The sequence below is a fragment of the Pseudopipra pipra genome, chromosome 18 (assembly GCF_036250125.1).
Source record: "Pseudopipra pipra isolate bDixPip1 chromosome 18, bDixPip1.hap1, whole genome shotgun sequence".
NCBI lineage: Eukaryota > Metazoa > Chordata > Aves > Passeriformes > Pipridae > Pseudopipra > Pseudopipra pipra.
Window position 1 is genome coordinate 4,156,860 of NC_087566.1, and position 17,647 is coordinate 4,174,506.

Consider the following 17,647-nt stretch of genomic DNA (forward strand, 5'->3'; position numbering starts at 1 on the left):
ACAGAGAGCAGTCACCACACCAGGCACTTCCCTGAGCCACAACCAGCATGGTCCCCCCACCAGCCCGGGGCAGGTGCTGCCGAGCTGAGCCCCTGGCAGCAATCGACCCCGATTGTTTGCCTGCGGCTCCAGCCGGGGGGCAAGGAGCAGGGAAGGCATTGTTCCCAAATCCCAGCCTCAAAGGAGAGGAGAATTAAAGGGGGGGAGAGAAGCAAAGCTGGAGAGGGGAGAGGAATAAGGGGCCTCCCAGCGACAGGGGAAGCGGAGGCCTCAGACAACAGAGCCTGCCTGGGAAAGCTGGGAAGCGCCCCCGCCCCCACCCCAGAGGAGCCTTTCCTCTAAGTGAGGTTTCCCACTGCTGGAGGCTGTAATTAGAGCAAATTTACTGCAAGGCCTGAGCAGGACTGCCTTCCCGGGGGGAGGGGCAGCCGGATCCCATCCCCCAGCCGGCCTGGGGTTTCTCTCCTCCCCGACGAGCACATCACCGCCTGGTGCCACTTTTCCCCCCATCTTCCCGCGGGTGCTGCCTTGCGGGGCTGCATCCAAACCACTCCACGGGTCAGGCCGAGCAGGGTTAAAAAATACACTTCAATCCCCTCCGTGTAAGCCCCAGTGTAAACCTGTCCCACTGACCCATCCCTCCTCTCTAATACCACTGCCTTAATCCGATTATGAAACTGGACGTGCAAGTGCTCAGGGGAGGTGGCAGCAGTCTCTGGCCAGCAGCTGCCTTGGCCCTCCTCCTCCTCCTCCTCCATGTGAGACAGCCGCTCCCCAGGCAGCAAGCCCTGCACGCCCCCAACTCCACGGGACTGCTCCCTTGCCTCATCCCGGGAAGCATCTGCATCGCTGCCTTCTCCAGAACAGCCACTGGTGAGGGCAGAGCTGCCCCTACCCTGGCACAGGCAGCCAGGAGCTTCGCCTGCAGAGAGCTCACAGCCCCTGTCAGGGAATGGAGAAGATCCTACTCTCAGCCCCTCAGGACAACATGGGACACCTGGCTCCATCTCAGTTCCAGGGAGATGGAAGGAGCCATTGCTAACGTTTCCAGTACCATCATAAGCAGACAGAGACCGTATTTGATGCCCTTGGCCTTGTCTAACACATCCACTCCAGGTGACAACAGACAACCTGGCTCCTGCTCATCTCACACTCTTCCTGTCCTGGCTCAGCCTCCCTCAGCCAAGTTAACTAACACCTGAGAAATGTGCCAGGCATCCAAGCTGGAGATATGGGGGACATAAGACTTCAGACAGATCGGAAACAACTCCTCAGCAGCTTCCCAAGACACAGCTAAGGAGATGGGCACTGGGGGCAGCTCATCACGCTGCCAGTTCCCCATTACCCCTTGCTCCTGCACCTGCACCATTTCCCTTCGTGGTGCAGCACTACTGTGCCATGCTGGGGGCAAACCTGATGTTTCAAAATTGTTCAAGAGGTTTTATTGTCTGGGTTTGTTCATTTTAAAATCTAAATCCATTCCTCCACCCGGTTCACCAAATGGCTGGGAAAAGAGCTGCCCCCCTCCCCAGTAAACACTGGGAGGAAGTTGTGTCAATGGCACTCTGAGGCAGTGCCCCTCCCCAAGACTTCAGCTCAGGTAGCTGGAGAACACAAACCCATCACAGTGAGAGATGGGCACAAGAAAAAAAAACCCAGTGGTGATGAGCAGAGTCCTGCTGCTGACTTACTCTGCCTGACCTGCCCTCCTCTTCTCAGAGCCTGTGAAGCAGGAGCAATTCCAAGTGGCAGAGCCCAGTGCACATCCACACAAACCCACGGCACAGCAACGTCCTGGGCAATGGCCAGGCACTGCCGTGGTGCTCGAGCACTCAAGAGCTGGGAGATGTGCAATCACTTCCTTCCAAACCACACACCATGTGCAGTCAGAGCTGCAGCCTTCCTCTGTCTAATACCTAATATTCTATGACCTGAGCTTTTTTCCTAAGAAAATTTTTTTGAGATCAGGCGTCTAAGAGGCACCCCAAAAACGTGCTCCCCTTGCAAAAACTTATTTACTATAATACATGTGCTTTGAAAGCTGTTTCCTGCTATAAACTACACCTCAGACAGATACCTAGGTGTCTATACACACAGTATGTGAAATAATCTCACCCTGCTCAACACCAAGGCTACAACTGATGGGATTTTATTCCCATTAAAACCCACCACGAGCATCTTTACGTCTCCTTCCAGGGGTGGCCTCAGCACAAACCTCTTGCCGTGGCGGGGAGGGGATAAAACATCTCGTACCACGCACCCAGGGGACGGAAGCACCACATCCAGCACCCACCCACCAACAACAACCACATACACACACACCCCCTCCCTCCTACTCTCCCCTTCCCGGCTGGGCCGCGCCGGGCCCCAACAAAGGGCGGCCGCCGGCGGGGCCGTCGCGATGGCAACGCGGCCGCCATGGCAGCTGGGGCCCGGATTAGCAGCTCACAAAGCCGCCCTGCAGCGCTTCGATGCCCCGTGGCCTGTGATGGAGGTGCGGGAGGGCACCCAACGGGGGCCTCTGGCCCCCGTTGGGTGCCCTCCCGCACCTCCATCACAGGCGCGTCGTCATTCCCGGGGGAGTCGGACATGAGTCACCAACCTGTCGGAACTCAGGTTGCTCCAAGCCCTGCCCAACCCGGCCTTGGACACTTCTCCAGGGATGAGACAGCCACGGCGTCTCTGGGCAAAACTGTGCCAGGGCCTCACTACCCTCGCAGCAAAGAATTTCCTGCTAATCTCCAATCTAAAACCTCCTCTCAGTCTGAAGCCGTTCCCCCTTGTCCTGTCGCTGTGTGCTCTTGTAAATGATCGCTCCTGGGAAAACCTGGTACTTTGAGGCTGAGGAATCAGGACAGGATAACTTGGTGCTCCTTGCTCTCTCCTCTCTAGATCCTAAGTGTTCCCATGCCTCCCCAGGACAAGCAGGAGGAAAGAGGAGTGATTTTTCTCCTGCCAGATCCTAGAAAACTGTGGGGCCACTTGGAAGAAGAGTGAACAGAGTTACAAAGCCCTTTCTTCAGTCCTCCAAAGAAATGCTTTAAAAGGGCATCCTTAGCAATTCCTTTTCACACAGTCCCAATCCAATTCCAGAAGTAATACTGAACCCAAATGACTTGGAAGGTCTGTCTGAAAAAATATTTTCTAAGATGAGGATAACACGACTGAAACTTCAGCACCTCTCACTTAAAGATGCCATAATGGTAAATGATCCATCCAGCCCTGGCCAAAAGGCCTGGGGTTTTTTTTAAGGTTTAATCCCATTCTAATATCTTTCAATCTTCCTGTTTCAGTCCCAGGTATCTGCAAAGAGGAAGCAAATGGCAGTCTCACGCAGATGTAAGAAAATAATAATTTCCAACACAAGTTCTATGAGAAATGTTGGATGCACTTTCAAAAGGGTAGATCTTGAAAGTTGAAAATATTCAAGCAAAGCGTTTGAAGAGATGGGCACCTTCCACCTGAACAGCAAACAAAAATGGCTGGGCTGGTCCTAGAAGGAACCACGACAACGTATTTGTAAAAAAGTCAGGCAGAAGAATAATAACTGCTGACACAGCTTCAATATGGAAAATAAAAACCAAACTACCTAGAAACATAAAATAAACTATGTAGAAACCACTTGCCCATCCTGCCAAGAGGGGGCATTAGCAACTCTGCAAGGTTCTCCCAGCTGATTCCAGGGAGAAGGATGCATGGACACAGAGCCTGGATCCAGGGAGCAGGTCTGCTGCACCCACATGGCACCACGAGGACCCTCCTCACCCCACTCTGCAAACCTGCTCTCAAAACTCTGGGAATGAGACTCGTCCAAGGGAACAGAGACTGCTCCATATGCCACAGGTGAGCAGCACAGCCTGTCCAGGTGTTCCTGCCCACTCCCACAGGGGCACCTGGCAAATATCAGATGAACCCCAGAAGACCCGAATGACCATTGCTGCTACAGTGTTTTTGGCTATGTGCCTACCAGATGCGGAGCACAGAGAACCCTTTGTTCCAGAGGCATTGTTACCACAGGCCAAACTGCCTCCTGCCGCAAGAGAGGTGATCAGATTCCCCTTCTCCTCCCCTCCCCATCTGTTCACTGCAACCATGTTACGCGTGAGAATTTGCATAAATTGCCCTCTGATCTGTGGAAGAAAATCCAAAATCCAGTTTGGAAATCCACAGCAGGTTGACAAGTAGCTTTGATCCCTGAAATTTCCAGAGAGCGGCAGATTAAGGATTAATTAATTAACATTCTCCCGATCCAAAGTGAGGGAAATCATGTCCACCATAAGCACAGAAACAAGTCTTCCATTACAGACATTCCCCATCAGTATCTGAAGGTTCTCCCATTAGTCAGCCGGGAAACTCATTTCACATACCCAAGTCAACCACACCATTCTTCTGGCATGTGCACATGAATATGTATTTGTGACAGACACACAAACCCTCATCAGATTCAGACCCTTGGATACTGTGGTTTTCTCTTGTCGGGACAGTACCAGAGTGATTTCTCAGAACCTCTCAGGCAAAGGGTCCAGAATTTGGACGCAGTATTAGATGGCAGCCTAAAGGTCATAACCCTCCTCAGACCTCTGCAGATCTTTTTTCTTGTTTGCTTCCAGGGTATTTTTAGAGAGCAGATCTCTCTCTGGGCACAAGCTGCCTCACAGAGAGGCTGAGCCCTCACGACCGACTCATCCACATACGCAGATCACCTGCAGGCCCAAGGAGATGCAGATTGGGTTGAAGCGCTTTCCAAGCACCCTTGGTGCCACAACTGATTAGTGAGTCATGCAAAGACGTCATTGTGAATGTTATTTCCTGCACTGCTGCTTTGCAAAATGCAAAAGCACACAACAAAATGTGAGTTCAAACACCTGATTTGGGTCCAGACCCCCCTTTCTTCCAGGACCTCTGAACTTCTAGTTTCTGGAAGGATCAACTTCTCTTCTAATGACAAACAAAAGACTGGCTTCACCAAGTTAGAGCAGGGCTCTGCCTCGCCCAACAGCTCTCAAGATATCAACCAGCTACAGAAGACTTTGGAACAACATAAAGACAAAGTAAAGATATTACCATGGACCCCAGAATACTCCATCATCTTCCAAGCTACTTGTGATCCGGGCATTTCCTGAAATCAAAGGGGTGTCTGTGTATTTAAAAACCTTCCAGGAATCTGCCCAATCATTTTGGAGCCTATGCAAATTTTAGCAACAACATCCTGCAGCAAAGATCTCACAGTATAGATAAGTTCCATGACAAAAGACCTTATTTGTTCTTAGCCTCCTCCTATCTTGAAATTTATATGACTTTCTCTACCACAAAACTTCATCACATCAACTCTTGAAACAGAAAGATGATCTGCATTCTTTCAGTTTTGATTTGACACAAATAACCTTGTTTACAAGATCAGAGACCCAACAGCCCAAGAAATTACTCCGACGGACAACCCCTTTTCCTCCCCAAAAATAATACAGAACATGTTCCCACAGGTTGAAGTAGAAAAGGAGGAAGCTGTGACTTGAACTCCTCTGGCATTCTCATACATGTTGAACTAGACAGAGGACTAGCTGTGCCTGAGGTGGTAGTGCAAGGTACCTTCCTCCTCTCTTTCTGTTTCAGGTTTCAGTGAGGGTGGTAGCCTGAATCTAGAGAGGCTGTTGAAATACTTCCTTGTGCTGTCTAGAGATCTCCAACACCATCCAACTTAAGCCAAGACACTTAGCTACACATGCTGTGAATGGAAGTCTTTCCAGGACTTCTGTCCTACAGTTGAAAAAATAATCTCCTTTACAAAGCATGTGCGTGGTCTGAGCTTGCATCTCAGAGAGATTTGAGTTTTGGAACCAGAAAAGTGTTTCCTAGAGATCCCACTACGTACAAAGCCCCAGCAGCTGTACCTGACAGCTTGAGATCCCTTCTCAGTCTCTCTCACTGTATAAAAAAAAAAAAAACAAAAACCTTTGTATTTTCTCCTTCAGGAAAACAGCAGCCCATATTTTTTAGTCACAGTTTTGGAAGAGAAAAAAAAAATGAAGCGATCCCTCTTTGAAGCAGAGAAGCTCACACTGTATTTGGGATCCTCTTTGAAGCTTCACCTTTTGTGCCTGTTAAAACCAAGTATTTTGATATGAAGAATTGGGGTGCCAGCCTCTCCCTTTCTTCCTTTATCCCTAAGTAATACTCATGGATTTCCTCTTCACACATTTCCATCTTTCTTTTGCCACTTCCATTTTACAAAGCTGAGAGAAGGTTTTAGAGACAGCAAGGAAAGAAAACAAAACAAAACAAAAATAGGAGAGCGAGCGGAAATGCCAAAATAGAAAAGTCAGACTTGGGAATTTTGTTTTATGAACCAGAAAACCATTTCCTCTGCAGCCCAACTAAACCCCCATTTTTTTTTCTGCTAATGGACATATGAGGTGTGTTGCTTCTGACCCAAGATGCACCAACATGAGCTACCTTGGTAGACTTGAGAGCTGCAGTTCACGGATTTGGACTGGAGAGAACATTATGATAATCTAATTTGACCTCATCTGTTCTGCAGGCCATAGCACTTCCTCCTATAATTCCTTCAGCATGTGCATGCTTTCTGTCTGGGCTAAAACGTATTTTTCAAAGGCATCTATCTAATTTAAAGGCCTTAAGTGGTGGCAAATCTAACACACACTTAGGCTTGTGGCCTGAGGGTTACCTAGAAGATAACCTTCATGCAAAACCTATTCAGCAGCCTGGACTCCCCTGCCCTCAGAAGCAGAGGATGATCTCTCCCTGAAGCTGAGACCCAAACTGAGCTTCCCACTGGATTCTCCAAGATTGACTAAAAACTACCCCTGGGAACCTGGTACCCTGAGCTTGAGGAATCAAGACAGGATAACTTGGTGCTCACTGCTCTCTCCTCTCTAGATCCTAAGTGTTCCCATGCCTCTCCTGGACAGGCAGGAGGAAAGAAGAACAGTTCTTCTCCTGCCAGGTCCTAGAAAACTGTGGGGCCACTTGGAAGAAGAGTGAACAGTTACAAAGCCCTTTCCTCAGAGGGTAAGTCCTCCAAGGAAATGCTTTAAAAGGGCATCCTTAACAATTCTTTTTCACACAGTCCCAATCCAACTCCAGAAGTAATACTGGACCTAAATGACTTGGAAAGTCTGTCTGAAAAAATATTTTCTAAGATGAGGATAACACGACTGAAACTTCAGTACCTTTCACTTAAAGATGCCATAAATTGAGATGAAAACCACAGAGTCAGGTGCCCAGAGCACCTCTAAAGAAGGGATCCTGGGAGACTTCTGAAACCTGGAAGGCCCAAAACAGCCACCAACAGAGCCTGTGTATCAAAATCACATTCTCCATGAGTCACATCTGAAGCTGAACACAACAGGCCTTTCTTAGCCCTACGAACCATCAGAGCACATTCAGAGCTCAGAATCCCAGAGCTGAAGGCCACAGAGGCTTTCCTCTGAAACACAGTTTCCCACTGATCCTGCCCCTCAGCCATACCAAGCTATCTACTGGAGAGAATCTCAGGAAACAGTTCTCCTGGCCTTGGGTGAATTATTTGAGGCTTATTCTGGAAGATGGTTCCAGGCCAGGACTGATGCTTTACACAGGAGCTCTGAGGAGTCTCTCAGCTGAAGTGAACAGATGAGTCAGAAAACTGCCCCAAAAACTGCAAGTCAATCTGCCCAGCCCCTGACCTCTCCCCACGGAAACTCCCCTGAGCCAGGAGTCCAGCTGCACCGGCCCCGTGCACACCGGGAGCACAGGATGTTGTCCGGGATGCTGGTATGAATCGCACCGAGCTATGCAGAGCTCTCCCTTCTGCCCAGTCCAGAAAACAATCTGACACAACCCGTTCTTGCCAGTCTCTGATGTCAGGACACCTCTCAGCACATGACCATTAAACAAGAGGAATGTAAGAGCACAACACCCCAAAAGAACTGGGAAGGACTGCTCAGAGCAGAGCAGCTCTAATTGCCTGCGAACCGAGTGCCGCATGACATGCTTCTGCTTCAAATTAACAGGGACACAGTGAGGTTAAAAAGGGACTGTGCCCAAGACATTTTGTTGTCCTATCAAATACATCCATCAGCAGGGCAGGAGAACTTGCAAGTCAAACAACCTTCAGGTACATAGACACCACACCACCTTTAGTGGTGGCACCTTCAATGACACCATGTAAAACCTCTTGGGGATGCAACAGAGTTTGTTTATTTCTAATGGAAAATTAAACCACACAGAGCTAACAACTGGCAAACAGGGGACATCTGACCACTTTCTCTTAGGACCGAACAGAAATACAGAGTGCCACTCTGCACACCAGGACATGGAGATTTGACTTCAGAAGCTGAACAAAGGTTCCGAGCAAATACTTCTCCCAAACTTTCTGCCCAAAAATTTCAACAATATGGCAAAATTGGCTACAAAACTCCCCTTCCTTTCACCAATAAATGGGCCTTAACATAACATCACCCTTTCGCAGGATCTTTCAAAAGAAAATTAAATTAATACCAAAGCCTTTATGCCCACACGCTGCAGTTCCTGTGGTACTTCCCTCCATATCCATGATGGTGTCAGCAGCGTTCTAGCCATGTTACTGCCCACCAAACTGTGTTTTCCCCCCAGCTGGGCAGGAAGGTCCCAACAGATACAGAATCCAACACTGCCTGCCCCAAAGAGCAAATCCCCCCATGACACCACCAAACAACAGTGAAACAATTGCAGTGTCCTGCCACAGAGGTGACCGCATTGGGCACTTGGGTACAATCATCCCCTTCAGTTCCTAATCCCATTAAAAATATTGGAATCCTTCAGTCTAATACTGTTGAGATCACTGCTGAGGATGCTGACAACCTCCTGATGCAGTTGAAAGGCCAAGACTAAGCCCCCTTCCTCTGATTTGGTCCAGGCTCACAGTTTGCACACCTGGATGTCATGGACCACGGCACAAGTGACTTCCAGCCACAGAAGCCCACCCTCCCCTGAGCCACCACCTGCCACAGAAGAGCCAGATCAACATAAGGGACAGTCAGAGTGCCAAGCTTTCTTTAAATATCCAAAACTTATACCACCACTTGCCCAAGACTCAGCAGAAGTAGTTTCAGGACCAAAAGGCTTATTTTTAATAAAGGATTATCGAAATACCAATCACAAGAAACTGGCCAAAATCAGAGGTTCGATGCTGCAGCCACTCTGTTAGGAGTGTCTACAAACTTTCCTCCAGTGTTTCAACAATCTGCAAATCTGTGAGCCACAAGAGGCTTCTGGATAGGGAAAACTGGAAAACCATTCCCCTCAGCCAAGGTACCAGCAACTCTGGGAACAAGCAGAAACTCTGTTTCAAATCACCACAGGGCAGGAGTCACTGGCTGTAGCCCCTACAAGGACATTACAGCCAGCCACGTCTGTAACTGACCTTCAATCTACTTAACCCTTGTAAAAGACTCACAAGCTCCTAATCCCGCCCCCACAGAAGTTCAGAAAACTCCTTTTGCCCCAGAAAGAACAGCTTTGATCCAACACCACTCAAGAGACTTACCTTCCCGAACTGCTCGAAATATTGTTTCACATCCTCCACAGTAGTGTTCACAGACAGACCACCCACAAATATCTTCTTCGTTCGGGTCACCATCTGGAAAAGGGAAGGACAGGAATTCACCAAATAAACCCAGAGCGAGCAGAGAACGAGACTCCAAAGGCCACTAACTCCCCTCTGCTGCCGGGAAGCACCGGTCCTTTTGCTGCAGCTGAGCTTCCCCCTTCTCAATGCCCTCTGGCCAAACACAACTGGCAAATTTGTCCCACACCAGACTGATGCTCTCCCCCTCACACCACCCCATCCTACATGCCAGCACCCAGCCACCACCTCCTCATCAGGCAGCACGTTACCAGCCTCTCCCCTCACTAATCCACCACCGCTCCCTTGGCACTGGGACAGCACCCAGATGCATGGGGCACAGCTGTCCCCTCCCCAGCCTTGCCACTTTGCACAGCCACCTTGCTCCAGGTGACCCCAGAGGTGCCTGCTCTGCCCCCAGACAGGAGGCCTGCCAGCACAGGTAGGCTCTCCAGCCTCTACCCTTCCAGCCCACAGATTGCACAGCATCCAGTCCTGAATGGAACAAGCCTCATTTCACACCCATTCCCCAGACACTTAAGTGGAGCCCAGTCAACTCCCAGTTAAATGTCTTTTGCCTCTGCAAGAAGGCAAAGGGAAGATCCCTCTGTCACTTGTCACAGATGCAGCTGGGACAAGGAAGAAAACTAACTACCCTGAGAGGGGCCATGGCTGCCAGGCTGAGGCACACCGACATCCTTTGAACTGGCTCTCCAGCTGCATCCTCCCCTTAGCTGCTTGGCTACACCCCTGCTCTCAGAGGAACACATGGTCCTAATTACCCCAAGGAGCATAGGGCTAATCCGCAGCAATTCCCTGGCTTGGAGAGCAGCCCGTTCTAACACTAAAGCACCTTCTGTCACCAAACTGCTTAATGGAATTAACCCAATTCCTACCATGTGCTTCCTGGCTCCAGTTACTCGGGATACCTGCTCACCAATTGTTCTCAGTGCCTGAACCCCTTACTCCCCTCCCAGCGCCAGTCTCCTCTTCCCTCCCTGCTTCTTGACACAGCTTCTCCCCAGCTCTTTCACTCATGACAGCACTTGGAATAGAGACCCTAAACTTCAAAACTCACATCCAAGAGCCAAGTTAAAGGAAGACCCAAAGTCTGAAGGCAGCTTCCAGCCTGCTGCTGGCTCCTCAGTTAAAAGTTTCTAGCTGCATACCTGGAAAAAGTTCCTGCCACTGCACATTTCAATGCCAGAGCCTCCTATCGATAAGGTCCAACACCAAACTCCTTCTGCCTCTTCCAGTGCTGAAGCACGCAAGGGCTTTCACAAAGTGAAATCCTTCTCCCCTTCCCTGCCATACACCTGTTCATACCCACAGGTGCACACACACGGCACTCTTCCAACCTGTATCCCAGCGCAGCACGGAGCTGTTCTGTACCTCCTAAGGCCTGGAACGTGCAAACACTTTCTGCAACCTTGGAAGGACTAAGTTCACCCTGGGCAGCATATAATCCACCAGCTTTAACTAGTGCATCCTAAAGTACGACCGAGGGGCCTCCTGGTTCCTCCAGTGCCACACAAACCCCCAGGACTGTGCTCCAGGAGAGTCCTGAGCAAACCCCAGTGAGTGACTCTGTTGTGTGCACTGACAGCCTTGCACAGAGGGACAAGATTCACCACCACAAATCTCACCCCCTGCGGTGCAAGGGCTGCCTGCAGTGCTTACCTTGGGCTGTGCTCGGCGGGGGAACGCTACCTTCGGGTCAATCTGAAAGAGATGTGGGGAAGAACAGGTGAACATGCTTTTCCTGCCTATTTACAGGCACAGGGTTTCCTCCATGTGCACGGCTGTCTCTGCCCATGTGGCACCTTGCTAAAAACCCAAGGAATCTACCTGAGGTGCATAAAATTGAGCTGGCTGCAGACATCTTTCCCTCTTGGTAAGGTGTAGGCCAGGGAGACTACAAGTCCCAGCATGCAGTGGTCCATCTCTGGCTGAGCGCTGGCCAGACGCACTGAGAGCCCATCACATGCTGGGATTAACAGGCTGGGCTGCACCCTCCCACTCGGCCTGCCCCTGGGTGCCCTGCATCACCAGTCTCATGGTAAAAGTGCTTTCTTTTGCCTTTTTGCTCTTACCCTTAACCTTGCCTACAAGTACAGAGTTCATCTGGGTAGTAACGGGACAGAGAAGAAGCAGTGCACAAATAGCCCAACATTTCATCCCTTCAAACACAGGGTGAAGCCGTACAAGAGCAGACAGGATGGCACGAATTAACCCGAGGAGCCCCGGCTGCGGAGGCCGCGGCCGCAGGGAACGTGCTGCCCCTCTCCCCAGGCTGCGCCGCACACAAAGCCGCGATGCCTCCCTCCCTCCCTCCGCGGGCTGAGCCTCCATTGTGCCTGTTCAGCTTCTCTGTAAACCTGCTGCCGGCCGGAGCTGCCGGCCCCGCGCCGCCATCCAGGTGCCACGCGTTCTGCTGGGCTCAGCACGGATGAGCCCATGCCTGCATTGGCCTCACACCTCCACCAGCACCACCACAAAAGCTGGGACAACACTAATGCAGCTGCAAGCCAAACACCCACAAAGCCTCCTCTCCTCCTCAGCCACCACCTCTTTCTTTATAGCCTATTTTTACAGCAACTCCTGAAAAGTTACATCACATCGGGGATGATCCAGACCTACAAATCAGCTTACAAAGACCTGTACTAAAGGCAGGTCTGGCTCATCCCTGCACTTGGACAGGCTGCAGCTGGGAGGGCAGCCTGGAGCATTGTCCCATCAGCCCGGCAGCTCCAACAGCCCAAAAGGAAGCTGTGTTTCTCCAGCTCCTCTCACTGCTTTGTTCAGCTTTCCAGCCTGGCTGCCCTCCCGTCCCGCATCCTTTCACTTGTCACACAGCCCCGGAGCTTGGCCCCCCTGTGCCCTTCCACCAGCTTCTCTCCCTGCCTTCCCCACCTCCATCCTGACTCACAGCTTACAACATAAATAAACTCAGCACGTAGGTAAACAGAGGCAAAAGTGAAGAGCACAAATAAACTCAAAAATAAACCTCCCTCCCCAAGCTCCAAGCGCCAGCAGATTAGCAAACCCTCTGGTGCCTCCCTGGGGCATCGGAACCTTCCAGTCCCTGCCCTCCCCTCCCCGCACACAACACACCCCCCCACTGCTTCCTGGCTAGTGCAGACACCCACAGCGAATTCTGAGGACAGGGGACGGCAGGAGACCAGGAGGTTGATGGCAGATAATAAGCAAAAACAATAATCTACTGTCTTTTACTTCTCAGCCAGTGTCATTCAGCTCCTGCCAATAAGATGCTTTCATACTCAGCAATACTAAGCTCAGCCTCATTTTCTCATTACCCTGAGTGTGATCAACTGGGCAGAGATAACGTGTCCTCCTGGCTGGAGGGAGCAGGCAGTCATTTCACAAATTCTTCTGCACAACCAGCTATTGTTGCAGGTAGAGGGAGGCCGGGGTGCCCGACTGCGGGCGCAGCCCTGGGAACATGCGGAGGGGAGCGGGTTCAGTGCTGGATTCAAGTTACTCAAACTGGACTGCTCCTTGGTGGCTCGAGCCCTTCCTAATTAAAGCAAAAGCACTGGTACCTTATTCCCTCATTTCTAGTGTTAAAACAAATAGCTCTGGAGGAGTTGTGTTTCAGTGTCACCCACTGACGTAATGGATCCTTTTTACAAACCTAGATAGAAATCTGCTAAGAGTAAGAGCATTCAGAACTGCTCAGATTGTATCCAAAAAAACAAAACCCCAGATCAGGCTGCACTGAGTGGAAGTCACCTGAGCTCAAGCCACTTCCCCTTCACCCCACAAGGCTTTGGGGATGAGGAATACCACTGATGTCACAGGTGTACCAGCAGGCCAGCCAGGTCCTCAGTACAGCTCTTCAGGCCATGTGTAGCACCATTTCATAGCTCAGGTCACATAACTCCTGTGTTAACCCAGCTGGTATCAGTGTCCAAAAGCATGGGGAGGGCTGGGAAGGACCCAGGAGACCTCAGGACTGGGTTTCTTCGTTCATCACACCTCCACCACTACCTCTGCCCCGCGGGTCTGCGCTGTCTGGGAGCTGCGAATTGTTCCCTCCACTACAAAAGACAAACCCAGCAAAAACTCAGCAACGGCAACAAAGAAACGACGGGGAGACCCAGCACTGCCAAGTGCTCTTCCCAGAGCTTGTAAAGAAGCAGTTCAAGGCAGCAGCGAGCTGCAGCTTTACAAAGTCACGCAAATCTTTCACCTTGAGACTGTAAAGCCAATTCTCATACCAAGTATTTTCAAAAATAACCCTGTAGCCTGCTCCTATCTAGCTTACAGACAAAGAGGAGTCTGAAAAGGACAAGGTTTTCCCAAAGAATCAGGCCAACCACCCTTTCCAGGGTAGGAAGAATCACAAAACAATGAAGCAACAAGTTGAGCAGACACTGTCTATCAAATGCTGCTTGCCAGAAGACACCAAGCCTCAAGAGAAGGCTGTCCTTACAGGACAGCCTTTTCCTGAAAAGTTTCATAAAACTCTAAATTAAGATTCAGATGAGTTTCTGTCATTTAACCCACGACTCATGGCAGTGTCTTTCAGCTCAGCAGGGAAAAGGCATATGGAGGCTTCATGCACTACCACAAGACCAACCTCTTGTGAGCCAAAACTCCCCAAAACATCTGACACAGCTGAAAACCACGCTAAACAAAATTAAGAAGGAAGAGGGAAGAGGATCAAAGTTCCTAACAAAGGAAGGCCTTGGTAAAATTGCCCCCACTCTCCATGCCGCGCCGGCGGGCCGAGCGGAGCAGATGCAGCAGGGAATTTCAATGGCTGGCCGGTCCCCACGCGCCCTGCGCCATGAGGCCCTTCTGTTCTCCTGCAGAGCCCACCGTCCACCCCTGCCCTGCCCTGCCCATCTCTCCACACCCTCGTTGGCCACACCGTGGCCTGCAGAGTGGCTTCACACAGGCAGCAGTGGTGGTTCAGGAAGAAAAATGGAGACAGCGTGTTTCGCCTCACTCCTAGCTCCAAAACACTCTCAGGGTGAGTGCTACAACAGACATCCATCACTGGCCTTTCCAAGATGGGTCTATGCCCACAGACTCACGACAGGACTAGCTGAGCAGACACTGTGTTTACACAGGCTAGTAAAAAAAAAAAAAAAAAAAAGAGAAAAAGCCCTGGGCCCTCCTCAAAAGACTTTACTGTAACCTTCCCATAAAGCAAAACTCACTTTATATCACTACTGAAAGGAAGAGGGCTGGGAGTCCTGGGGACCCAGCCTCAGCCAGGAAGGCTGGGGTAGGTTTAACCGGGAGCTCCCGTGGGGAGGAAGGACCTGTGCACATCAAAGGGAGCGATCCAGGCAGTTAAACAGGAACAGACATAAATCTCGCTGCAACTCACGCTGTAAACCCTAAGAAAGAGGGTCTCGCTCTCCCGCCCTCTCCCTCTGCCAAGATAAAGGCTGGAACGCCTGAGCCACGCGCTGCAGGAAATAAAGTTGTGCATTTGGACTCCTCGGCAGCCCATGCCCAGAGCCAGAACATCTCCCCTCACCGTGCCAGCCCATCGCAGCCCCCACCGCTCCCCCATCCCTACCCTCACCTTCACCCCAGGGCAGCAATAAGGAAAAGGAATTCAGGGGAGGGCAAGTCACTAAAACTAAAGAGAAGGGACCTCCCACTCAGATACCTCACCCCCACCCCTCCAAACAGCTTGCACATCTCCCAGGCACCACAGATTCACAAGGCAGGACCCACCACGATACTCCACTAGCTCAGGGAGCCACCAAAACCTTTCTGCTGGCCCAGCCAGGCTTCTCATCAGACCCCACTTTCGGAGCGAGGGCTGGAGCCGCAGGCGCTCCAGGAGGCCGGTGGTGGCCCACATGGGCGGGCACTGGCCACACTCGGAGACAATAAAGTCCTGAACCTCCATGACCGTTACAAAAACTTCGCCTGGGGAAACCACAGGAGAGTCTCTGGGGTGCACAGCACGAGGGCCCTCTGCCAAGGGGGGGTGCACACGCCACCATGGCCGGGGAAGCAGGGCCTGGGTGCTGGGGAACAGCACCCCTGGGGAGGGAGCAGTGCTCGGCAGCACACGGAGCAAAAGGGCGGCTTCCCTCTCCCCAAACGCAGCCGCATCCGTTCCCCGGGGCAAATCCTCGCCCCAAACGCATTCAGGTGTCCCAGTTCCGAAAGGGCCACGGTCACTCCACAGAGGGGCCTTACAACCGATGGGCAGGAGGAAAACCATCACCAGGATCCACAGATCTACACCAGGAATCAGCCCCGGGTCAACGGCGAGCCCGGTGCTCGGGCGGCAGCTCAGCTACCCGCCGGCAAGTGGGATAGAGAAGGGGACGATCGATCCGGATCAGGAATCAATAGTTTACAACCTCTAACTGGAAATCAAACACCGCAATCGACGGCTGCTCCGAGCACAGCCGCTCTGCCGGCAAATGCACCCCTGAGATGAGAGAAGTCATCTCACCGTCTTGGAGTCCAGTTCATGTCTGGATTGGGCCAGGACCTTGTCGACGCCAGCCTGGTCCATGAACGTGACGAACCCGAAGCCCCTGAGGCCCGCAGCCCAGGCAGGAGAGGGGATGCGGAGAGAAGAGAGAAAGTTGGTTAAAGTGGCGGCCGGGCCGCGGCGGGGGCGAAGGGAGGCGAGGGCCCGGCCTCTCACCTGGATCTCTTTGTCAGCGGGTCCCGCATCACCAGGCACTCCTTCACCTCGCCGAACTGGCTGAAGTACTCCCGCAAGCCCTCTGCAAGCACAGCGCCCACCGTGGGTGTCCCGGCCCGTCCCAGCCCCGCCGCACCCCCCCGGGCTCGGCCCCGGCCCCGCCACCCCCGGCCCCGGCGGCAGGTGCGGGGCCCCGCGGCGCTCACCTTGCGTGGTCTGCCAGCTCAGTCCCCCGATGAACATTTTGCTGCGGGAGGAAGGGGAGAGCCGTGAGCGGGGCCGCACCGGGGGGCCGCGGTGCCCCGCGGGGGTGGCGGCGGCGGGGCCGCGCGGGGAGGGGAGGGCGCGGATCGGCCATGTTGGCAGCGGCACCGCCGCCGCCGCCGCCGCCGCCGCGCCTGCCCGGGCCGGGCGGCCGGGGCCGGGGGAGGGGGCGGCCGCGGCCGGGGCCGGGGGGGGGCGGTGAGGGCGGTCGGCGGCAGCCGCCGCGGCGGTACCAGGGGTCGTGCGGGGAGTCCGGGGAGGCGAGGCCGGGCTGGCTGCCGTCTGTCTCCATTCGGACCTCTTCTCCCTGCGAGGAGCGGCGCCGCACTCCCGGGGCAGATGAGCGCTGGAAAAGGGGCCGGACGGACAGGCCATGCTGCCCCCTCCCCCGACCCCTCTCCGCCGGGCGGGGAGGGAGCGAGGGAGGAGGGCCCGGCGGGCACAACCTGCCCGGCTCCTCCCACCCCCGCCGGCCCGCCGGCCGCCCTGCGCATAAAACCCGCCGGCGGCGCCGGGACCGAGCGCCGGGAGCCGCGCCCGCACCGTGCCGGAGGAGCGCGCTCGGTGCCGGGCTCGGCGGCGGGAGCAGCCCGGGAGCCCGCGGCCGCTTTGTCCCCGGCCGCGCCGCCCGCACCTGCCCCGGGGCGGCGGACAAAGGGCGGTGGAGCCAGGCCCGACCCGCCGCGCTCGGGCTCGCCGCGGCGGACCCCGGACACCCCGGCCCGGTTCCCCCCGGTGTCTCAGCGCTGCCGACCGGGCGCTGGCACCGGGCGGGTTAAAGCGGGAGCGGGGGCGGCTCGGGACCGGTTCCTGCCGAGGGCGCTTCCAGGTCGGGACCGGGGCTGCCCTCTCCCCGGGACCCTGGCCGGGCAGGAGGGAGCAGAGGCGCCTTCCCGGAGCCCTGGTGCCTTCGTGCCCCCTGGCAGCCCGCAGCGACCCTGCGGGGGTCAGGGGCTGCCCGGCCCCGCACGGCAGTGCCCAGGCTGCAGGACCCCGGGCAGAGCTGCTGCCGGGCACGGCGGAGCCCCGCAGCACCAGGTACGAACAGCCCGGCCGCTCTCCTCTGCCCGCGGCTCACCGGGAGGGGGGTCGGGCTGGCCTCCAAGGCACCGCGCAGTTTTCTTGCTCAT

The 17,647-nt window shown here is 53.6% G+C and overlaps 1 protein-coding gene across 4 annotated transcripts in view; it reads right to left on the reverse strand.

Annotated features, from left to right (window-relative positions):
* Positions 1-17,244, reverse strand: part of MSI1 (musashi RNA binding protein 1) — a 30,175-nt gene extending 12,931 nt beyond the window's left edge. Inside the window, exons 1-6 of one of the 4 annotated variants that reach the window (XM_064675371.1) lie at positions 16,751-16,941; positions 16,460-16,500; positions 16,254-16,335; positions 16,056-16,140; positions 11,282-11,323; positions 9,524-9,616 (exon numbers count right to left, since the gene is read on the reverse strand). In XM_064675371.1, the coding sequence (XP_064531441.1) occupies positions 9,524-9,616; positions 11,282-11,323; positions 16,056-16,140; positions 16,254-16,335; positions 16,460-16,500; positions 16,751-16,809 (402 nt within the window). In that variant the 5' untranslated portion in view covers positions 16,810-16,941. Of the gene's footprint in view, positions 1-9,523; positions 9,617-11,281; positions 11,324-16,055; positions 16,336-16,459; positions 16,501-16,750 lie in introns of all 4 variants that reach the window. The other 3 variants (XM_064675369.1, XM_064675370.1, XM_064675368.1) reach the window with 3 other exon arrangements.
* Positions 17,245-17,647: the final 403 nt, after the last annotated feature.